At 24.4% G+C, this 10,097-nt stretch overlaps 4 protein-coding genes across 4 annotated transcripts; 3 read left to right on the top strand and 1 right to left on the bottom strand.

Annotated features, from left to right (window-relative positions):
• Positions 1-1,655: 1,655 nt before the first annotated feature.
• Positions 1,656-2,425, top strand: DICPUDRAFT_154586 (uncharacterized protein; the record flags this gene model as incomplete). The annotated part of the gene is made up of 2 exons (XM_003290053.1): positions 1,656-1,972; positions 2,056-2,425. 2 exons carry the CDS (start codon positions 1,656-1,658, stop codon positions 2,423-2,425), a joined length of 687 nt encoding a protein of 228 aa, XP_003290101.1.
• Positions 2,426-2,665: 240 nt separating this feature from the next.
• On the bottom strand, positions 2,666-4,283 carry DICPUDRAFT_80849 (uncharacterized protein; the record flags this gene model as incomplete). The annotated part of the gene is made up of 2 exons (XM_003290041.1): positions 2,666-3,443; positions 3,532-4,283. 2 exons carry the CDS (start codon positions 4,281-4,283, stop codon positions 2,666-2,668), a joined length of 1,530 nt encoding a protein of 509 aa, XP_003290089.1.
• A 632-nt stretch (positions 4,284-4,915) lies between these two features.
• DICPUDRAFT_80848 (uncharacterized protein) lies at positions 4,916-6,492 on the top strand (the record flags this gene model as incomplete). Its single annotated transcript, XM_003290052.1, has 2 exons — positions 4,916-5,081; positions 5,153-6,492. 2 exons carry the CDS (start codon positions 4,916-4,918, stop codon positions 6,490-6,492), a joined length of 1,506 nt encoding a protein of 501 aa, XP_003290100.1.
• A 338-nt stretch (positions 6,493-6,830) lies between these two features.
• Positions 6,831-9,964, top strand: DICPUDRAFT_154583 (uncharacterized protein; the record flags this gene model as incomplete). Its single annotated transcript, XM_003290051.1, has 2 exons — positions 6,831-8,131; positions 8,218-9,964. 2 exons carry the CDS (start codon positions 6,831-6,833, stop codon positions 9,962-9,964), a joined length of 3,048 nt encoding a protein of 1,015 aa, XP_003290099.1.
• Positions 9,965-10,097: the final 133 nt, after the last annotated feature.

Here is a 10,097-nt window from a genome sequence, read left to right as displayed (position 1 = left end):
AAAAAATTATTCAATTGCTTATTTTCAACAACTAAATAATATAATATACACAGGACTATTTATAAAATAATTTTATATTTGTAACATTAATTTAATAAAAATAAAAAAAGGTAATTTGATATAGAAATAATTCAATATAGATTGGAACCAAAACTTTTTTTTTTTTTTTTAGTTTTTTATTTTTTTGATTTTACCTCTCAAATTTTTATTTTTTTGTTCCATTTAAAGTTTTTAAAAAATAAAACATATTAAACAAATTATAAAAAATAATAATAATAAAAATAAATAAAAAATAACAATAATATTAATATTTATAAAAAATATTTGGATACACCACACATTCATAAAAAAAAAAAAAAAAACCAATTTATATACAACACTCATATACCACACACTCTATTTATATTCAATAACAGGTTGTTTTTTTTTTTTTTTATTTTTATTTTTTTATTTTTTTTATCTTATCCCACACTATAATAATATACATATATTACACCACTTTTAATTGGGATGTTGATAGTGTTTGTCATACTCCAATACGAAAAAAAAAAAAAAACAATTTAATTAATATTTTTATATTTATTTAATTTATTAAAAATTTATTTAATTTTGTTTTATTTTATTTAAAATTTATTAAAATTTATTTAAATATAAATTAATTTAAACTTATCATCATTATTATTATCACATATTATTTTATTTTGCGCTACGAATAACAATTTTAAATTAAATTATTTAAAATTATTATAAATCAAATTTAAAAAAAAAAAAAAAAAAGTAATTAATCATTTATTTTTTTCTAAATATAAAATATAGTAATAATAATAATTGTTTGTTTATTTTTTTAAACTATATTTTTTTTTTATTTTTATTTTTTATTTTTTCAGTATCATAAACTTTTTTGTTTTTGAAATTTTCGTTTAATTTTTATTTATCAACTTATCAAATTATATCATAAAAGTTTGTATTTTTTTTATAAAAGATATATTATTAAATATATATATATATATATATTGCTTTAAATTAATAAAAAAGCAATATTAACAAATTAATTAATAATAAAAAAAATTATACTTTGATAATTTTGCTTTTATATCAAAAATAATATATAAACACATATATCATCATTAATATCAAATTTGTGTATTTATAATGTAATAATTCATTAAAGTTATAGTTTGTTTTTTATTAAAGAGCTTTTTTTAATCTCTAAACATCTAAAAAAAAAATAACATAACAATTAATATTAGTATATGTATAATATTATTATTACTATTATTATTATAAAACATATAATGGTATATTATACACTCACACAATAACTCACCCACATAACACATTTACTATATCAGAGAAATTATATTTTTTTTTAAATTTTTTTTTTATTTATTTTTTTAAAAATTTATTTTATTTTTTTATTTTTTTTTTGTTTTCAAAATTTTAATTTATTAATATTATAATTCATTGCAATTTAAATAATTTTATTAATATTAAACTTTTTTTTATTATAATAATAAAATTAAAACAGTTATTTATTTATTTATTAAAATCAAAATATTTATTTGAAATTTAATAAACAGTAATACAGCACAGGAAATATTTTTTAATTCAAATTAAATCATCAATCAACATATATATATATATACTAGAATAAAATGTCAACTCATACATTACAAGTTATTTTACCAATGAACGCTGAAAAGTTTTACGAAATTACAGAAACTAAAGAATTTGACCAATTCCAAATTCCATTTTTGGGTTTAGATTCTCACGAATTGGTTGAAGAGATAGATATGGGTGATCATCTTCATAGAATTGTTAAAATTAAACCAAAAACCAGCATTCCAAAAATTTTATTAAAATTCACAACCTCAAACCAAGAAGTTTCATATCAAGATACACAAACCAAATCAAAGGTTAAGAGAGAGATTACATTTAAAACACAAGCCCCAGTTATGGCTGAACATATTCAGTAATTATCACACAATTGTTATTTTAATATTATATTATATATTGTATTTGATACTAATTTTTTTTTTTATTCTCTTATTATAGTGTTAATGGTATTATTAATGTTGAACCATTAGACGATAATTCATGTTTAAAAGTTATTAAAGTTACATTTAGATTTACTGGTCCATTACAATGGTTCTCATCAATTATAGAAAATAACATTCTTTCAGAATTAAAGAAAACTATGGAATTACTCCCAACCATCATTGGTGAATATAAAAAACATTTATTAACCTTAGAAGCCACTAGTACAACTACTGATGCTGCTGCCCCACAAGCCAACCCAATCCAAGTTAATGCCGAAAACAATACATCAAATTTCGAACAACCTGAATCTGGTAGTCCATCCAAATCCCAAACCACAAATAACAGTAGCGATTTACTTAACCCTGTTGCATTATCAGCCAATTAGTTTTTTTTTTTAATACCAATATCAATAATAATATAACAATTTTTACAACAAAAAATTTAAAAAATCAATATTTTTAATTTTTCAATTAAATAATTAAAATAATTCATTATTTTTTATTATACAGTATTTCTATCTCTTTATTTTCCCTCTCCTTTTTTTTTTAAAGTTAAAATTTTGAAGAAATTATAACAAAAAAAAAAAACTAAAACCTAACCAAATAAATTTAACAAATAGTTAATTTTATAAATATTTTATTCTTTTTTTTGTTAATTTTATAAAACGGTGAAATATTGGATCGATTAAATTTAGAGTGTTTGCATTGGTTATTGGAATTTCTATTGTAATATTTAAGTTGTCAATATTCGAGGTGGTAATTATTGGACTCGAACTGTTTTTTAAAATTAAAACTTGTAAATTTGGGAAATAATCTAAATTTAAAATTTTGGTATAGTTTGAATTATTGAATACCAAAGTTTTGATTTTATTGTTTGGGGGTAAACTGATTTGTTCAATTTCCAAGTCAAAAAAAAAATCTAGTTCTAAATACTCTAAATTGGTTTTATCTTTTATCATTTCAGTAAAATCTGATGCTGATAAGCGGTAAGGTGTTCTAACAATAAGAGATTTTAAAAGTGTTGGTGATGATTGGAATTGTTTATAATAGTCAAAGCAATTGAAAACACAGTTTAAAAGGATTGGCTGCTCTACATATTCTAACGAATAACCTATTTCAAAATATTCTAGTGTTGGGGGTATTGATTCTTTTATTATTTTTTTGTTATATCGATTTCCCAATTTTAGAGTCTTAAGTTGATGAGGTAATACATTAATGCCAATATCTTGATTAAAATTGTCACCTATATTTAGATAGGTCAGTGTATTTGGGAATATATTTTCTTCTATTAGAGGATATCCACCATTATTAAATTTTGGGTAGTCTGGATGGCACATAGTTAGGTGGGTTAGATTTGGTGGAAACATATTGGATCGTAATTTTATATTAAAGTCGACCTCTAAACTTGTGCAGGAATTGGGTAAAATTGAAATCCCATTAGAGTTTAAAATTTGAATTTAGTGTTTTGAGTTTAACTAGCCTTGGGGGATACTTGAAAGATTCTGGAAGCTTTTCACAGAATAGAGCTAGTTTAGTAACAGATTCGGGTATTTGAAAATCATCTGATAATAGATTTTCTTCACAGGAATTATGGTTCAAGGTAAATTTCTCTAAATTGGTTAGGTGTGTTAAATAGTTTGATTTGAGTTCCATTTTGATGTCATTATTCCCTAATTCAAAGTCAATAGAAAGTTCTTTTAGTGAGTTTGGTAATGCATAGTCTTCAATAGCTGTTTTTCTAGGTAATGAAATTGATAGTTTCGTTAAATTTTGAGGGAGCCAGCCTTTTTTGATAGTGGTATTGTATGTAATATCTAATTTGCGAATTGTATTGGGAAAAACTAGGTTTCGAACGTTCCAAAGATTGCATCCAAAACCAACAATATTGTTGTGTTTTATTATATGCTTTATTTTTGGTTTCGAATGGTATCCTATTATTTTTATTTTCTTTAGAGAATTACTTGAATCTTTGGTCAATGGTATAATTTCACATTTTTTATAAATACTGAATATTTCTATTGATCTAATGTTTGGGGGCAATTGATTTAGATCAAAGGTTTCTTTTATATCGACCATAATACAACTTAGGTATTGAATAAATTTAAACTGATAAAACTCTTCAACAGAACTAAAATATCTTGTACCATAAAAAAAATTAAATAATCTTAAATGTTTTTTGATAATACTATATATATGGATATTATTAAAAACAATTCTGTATAAAACTCCTATATCTCTAGTCATTTTATTAATATATTATTTGATGATTTCTAAAATAAATATTTAAAAAAAAATCAAAATTTTTTTTTTAAATGAATAATTTCCTTGTTTTTTTTTTCAATTTTCAATTTATTTTTTTAATATAAAATGCATATTTAAATATATTTTTATCTCAATATTTATTTAATAAAAAATTTAAAAAAAATATAATGAAGCTACGTTTTTCTTTTTTTTTTTTCCATAAAACCAATATTATATAATCCTAAACTACAAAGATTTTTAACGTAAATAATAGAATTTTAATATGAATGTAAACTATTACTATAAAAAGGTCTTCAAATTCCAAGACTTGCGACAAAAAAAAATACGTAAAAAAAACCTGCCGCTAAAACGAAAATGGGATTGGTTTAAAAAAAATATCACAAAAAAAATTTTATTAAAAAAAAATTTCCTGGCAATGTTCAATTTTATCGTTTATTATTGACAATCAAAAGATTTATTGTAAAATGAATAACAACACCTTTTTTATTTTTATTTTTTTTTTTTTTTTTTTTTATTTTTAAAAAACTATGTGAAAAGTTTCAATATAAAAACCGTGTATTTTTTTTAGTTTTTTATTATTTTTGATATCTAAAAAAAAAGATATATACACCAACATGTTGAAATTAAATATTATTTTATTAATAGTATTATTTATTGGTTTGATTAATGCTGAATCAAAAGTCATTAAAAAATATGTTGAAAAATATGACCCAAATTTTAAATGGACTTTAAATGCAACATATGATATTGGTAATGCTAATGTTCATGTTTTAGAATTCAGTATGTAGTTGTTTATTTTATAAAAAAAGATAGGGAATTTAGGTTTTATTAATTGTTTATTTTCAATATAGTTTCACATAAATGGTTATCAATTAATGAAACTGATTCACCAGTATGGAAACATTGGTTACAAATCTGTATCCCAAAAAATTATGATAAAAAGAGTGAAACTGGTATTTTATTTGTTGAAAACGGTGTAAACCAAAACTGGACTGTTCCAACTGCTAGTCAATTGAATAGCTTTGGTAAAATGCTTTGCTCTGCCGGTAACCAAGTTACAGCTACTTTATTACAAAGTCCAAACCAATTTATCATGTTTGAAAATGATGGTGTAATGAGAAAGGAAGATGATATCGTTGCTTACACTTGGATTAAATTTATGAATAACAAGAACACTGATTGGATTAGTTTAAACCCACAAACTAAATCAGCCACTAGAGCTATGGATGCCGTTCAACAATTTGGTAAAACTGCCACAGGTAATTACAATATTAAAAAATTCGTTGTTACCGGTGCCAGTAAAAGAGGTTGGGCTACTTATGGTACTGCAATGGCCAAAGACCCAAGAGTTATTGGTATTGCACCAATGGTCATCTCAGTTTTAAATCTCGTTGACAATATCGGAGCCCAAATCCAAAGCTACGGTAATTGGTCATTTGCTCTTCAAGACTATATGAACCACAACGTCACCAAATTCCTTTACACCAAGTATTTTGAAAAGGTTACCGAAATTATTGACCCAATCAACTACATTAAATCTTTAAAGAAAGTCAACAAACTTGTTATTTTAGGTACTGCTGATGAATTCTTTATTCCAGATTCAACCAAATTCTTCTACAGCAAATTAAAAGGTGAGACCAAACTTGCCCTCTTTGCCAACACTAACCATGGTGGTATCTTAAAACAAGAAGTTGCCAACACTATCGTAAACTTCTACAATTTAACTTCTACCAAGGCCAAAATGCCACAATTTTCATGGTCTATTGATTACTCTAGTGATCACAACACCGGTAAAATTTCTCTTAAGGTTAAACAAGGCACTGTTGAAAAGGTTTTATTATATTCAGCCTCCACTATTTCCACCACTAAAAGAGATTTCAGAATGTTTACTTGCCCAGCTGCCGAATGTTACCAACCAATTAACTTTTTACCAGTTGAAATTCAACCAACTTCTACCAATACCTATACCTACACTATGACTAAACCACAACAAGGTGGTTGGACTGGTTTCTATATGAATGTTCATTTCTCCACTGGATCAGTTTTCTCTAGTGAAATGGCCGTTGTACCAGATGTTCTTCCATTTGCTAAATGTACTATGGAGGAATGTGGCTCAGGTAAACCATCCTATGTTAACGATAATGATGATGATGATCAAGATGATGACGAAGACGATGATGATCAATGTTAATTTAATATTATAAAACTATATATAAATTATTATAATAAAAATTTTATTGTTTATTTTAAAAGGTTATTAATAAATTAAGAAACTTTTTTTTTTTTTTTTTTTCTGGAATTATAATAATTTTTTTTTTTTTATAAATTAAATTGTTTTTTTTTTTTGAAATTATTTTTTTAAATAAAATTTTTTGAAATTATTTTTTCATTTTTTTTTAAAATTAATTGTTCATTAAACATTTTACAGATAACTTACCTTACATTATAAATAATAATAAATTAATAATATAATAATAAATAAAAAATAATAAAAATAAAAAAAACAAATAAATAAAAAAAAAAAAAAAAATGTTTAAATTATTATTGGAATGTAATAAAATTAAAACAACAAATATTTTAAAATATAATCATAGTAGATCAATAAATTATTTATATTCATATAATAACAATAGTATTTCAATCAATCAACATAGACAATTTAAAAATTTTTATTCAACTGATAATAATGATAATATTGACAATAGTGATGAAAAAAATTTAAAAAATCAAGATGAAAATAGTGCAAAATTTAAAAAACAAAACAAAAATATAAGTAGTAAAAAAAAAATATTAAAACGAAAAAGAGTTTCATTAATTAATAAGTCATCAAGTAAAAAAGATTTAACTAAAGATGATAATAGTAATGGTAATAATAAAATTAATAATAATAATATGAATAATAATAATAATAAGAGTAATAATAATATGAATAATAACAATAATAATAATAATAATAGTTATAATAGTATGAATAATTATCATAGTAATAAAAAAAATCAACCAACAAATAATCCATCATCATTTTCAAATATTCAACAAATTAAAACTATACCAAAACAAGTGGTCGTTATTCCTTTATTAGAAAGATTCATTTATCCATCACAGGGAGTATCATTAACATTTGAAAATGAATATAAAGAAATGGGCTCGCCAACTCACATAGGTTTCTTTTTAATTACTGATGAGGAAAAGAAATTATTAACACCAGAAGAAATTCAAAAGATAAAATCATTTTCTGGTGGTATACAAGATATTTCAAAACTTAACAGAGTTGGTGTATTGGCTGAATATAATCCAGATAAAAAATACTTAATGGGTTCACAACTAATCCAGATCACAGGTATAGCTCCACCACCAGAAGAAGCAAAAAATATCGAGTTGGAAGAAGAAATTGAAGAGCCATCTATATCTACATCAACCATTGGCACCAGTGAATCTGTACCAGCTATCGAAATCGCTCAAACCGAATTCCTAACCACACCAGTTGTACCACCCCCAACCAAAAGTAAATATTTAAATGTTTTAATTGAACCATTTGTAGCCAAAGCTCAAGATGAAAGTGCAATTAGACCATTGTTTTTACAATTGGCAAAGAATGTTAATATTTTAGCCGAAAATAGTCCAGAGATAGGATTAAGACAAAGATTATCAAATATCCGTAGAACTGACCCAGATTTGTTATCAGAAAATGCTGCATTTAGCTGTGCAAGTTCATCAAGTGAATACCAAAAGTTTATAGAGTGCAATATTCTTGAGGAAAAATTAAAAATGGCTATTATTATGTCAATTAAGAAATATCAAGTTATACAATTTCATGGTTCAATTGAAAAGTAATATTATTATAGTTTTTTATTTTCTCCCTTTATAATTTTTAACAAAATAATAACATTTCTTTTTTTTTTTTATATTACAATAGACAAATTGAAGAAAAGGCTATTATGCAACAAAAGAGATTTGCCTTAATGGAACAAATGAAAATTTTAAAAAAAGAATTAGGACTCGATCAAGATGAAAAAGAAGCTTTAAAGAATAAGTTTAATCAAAGATGGGAAAATATTCATATAAATGATAATCAAATTAAACAAGTATTTAATGAAGAAATGACCAAGTTCTCTGGATTGGAATCACAGTCATCTGAATATAATGTTACAAGAAATTATTTAGATTGGATAACATCTTTGCCATGGAATGTTTTTAGTAGCGATTGTTTAGATATTTCGAAAATTAAAAAATCATTGGATAATGATCATTATGGTTTAAAAGATGTTAAAGAAATGATTCAAACATTTATTGCTGTAGGTAAACTTCGTGGCTCTATTGGCGGTAAAATTATTTTAATTGTTGGTCCACCTGGTACTGGTAAAACTTCTATTGGTAAATCAATTGCAAAGTCTTTGGATCGTCAGTTCTATAGAATTTCAGTAGGTGGTTTATCTGATGTCCATGAAATCAAGGGTCACAGACGTACATATTTAGGTGCTATGCCAGGTAAAATTATTCAAGCATTAAAATTTGTTAAAACATCAAATCCAGTCATTTTAATAGATGAAATTGATAAGATTTCACAATCGTCTCACCACGGCGATCCAACTTCAACATTGTTGGAAATATTAGACCCACAACAGAATAAGAGTTTTACAGATTATTATTTGGATCTACCATATGATCTCTCAAAGGTATTATTTATATGCACAGCTAATAGTCTTCACACAATTCCACCACCATTATTAGATAGAATGGATGTCATTAGATTAAATGGATACGTTCAATCTGAACAAATGGAAATTGCAAAACACTATCTAATACCAAATATACGTACCGAAACTGGTATGACTGAGGATCAAGTTACTGTTTCGGATGACTCCATCAAACAACTCTGTGAATTTTATTGCCGTGAAAGTGGTGTAAGAAACTTAAAAAAAACAATAGAAAAAATCTTTAGAAAGATTGCACATAAAATTGCTACAGGTGAAGAGACTCAAGTAAATGTAGTTTTAAAAAACCTTGAAAAGTATGCTGGTCCAATTAAATATCGTTCAAATCGTTTATTCGATAAGGCACAACCAGGAATTGTAATGGGTTTAGGTTTTTCTTCAGGTGGCGGTGGCTTGCTTTACATTGAAAGTGTTGTCGAAAGATTTGTTCAAGGGGGTGGGTTAAGAACTACAGGTAGTTTAGGAGATGTTACAAAGGAATCAATTTATATATCCTATAGTTATGTTAAAGAATTTTTAGCTCATCTGGATCCATCAAACCATTTCTTTGATCACAACTCTATTCATATTCATGCACCAGATGGCTCCACAGAAAAGGATATTTCCTCTGCAGGTATCACCATTGTCAGTTCATTTTTATCATTGGCAACCAACAAGGCCTGCAAGTTAGATTTAGCGATGGTTGGTGAAATTACTCTCACTGGTAAGGTCATTGGTGTAACTGGTTTAACAGATAAAATTATTGCAGCTAAAAGAGAGTCTGTAAAAACAATTTTAATTCCAAAAGACAATTTAAAACAATTAGAAGAGATACCCAATTTCATTAAAGAGGGTTTAGAATTTTATTTAGTATCTTATTATAAAGATGTTTATAAGATTGCTTTTACGGAAGATCACGACTTTAAACCTTTAATTTTTAAATCAACAGATAGTATTATAACAGGATAAATAACAAAAAAAAGAAATAATCTAACAATTTAAATAATATTAATAAAATTTAAATATATTTATTTAATTTATTTAATTTACATTTTTAGTGTATATTTTTTTTCATTAGTTTTTTTAAATAAATAAAGATTGT

The sequence above is a fragment of the Dictyostelium purpureum genome, assembly GCF_000190715.1.
Source record: "Dictyostelium purpureum unplaced genomic scaffold DICPUscaffold_205, whole genome shotgun sequence".
NCBI lineage: Eukaryota > Evosea > Eumycetozoa > Dictyosteliales > Dictyosteliaceae > Dictyostelium > Dictyostelium purpureum.
The sequence above is the reverse complement of the archived record's forward strand: the minus strand, read 5'-3'. Positions and strand labels throughout refer to the sequence as shown.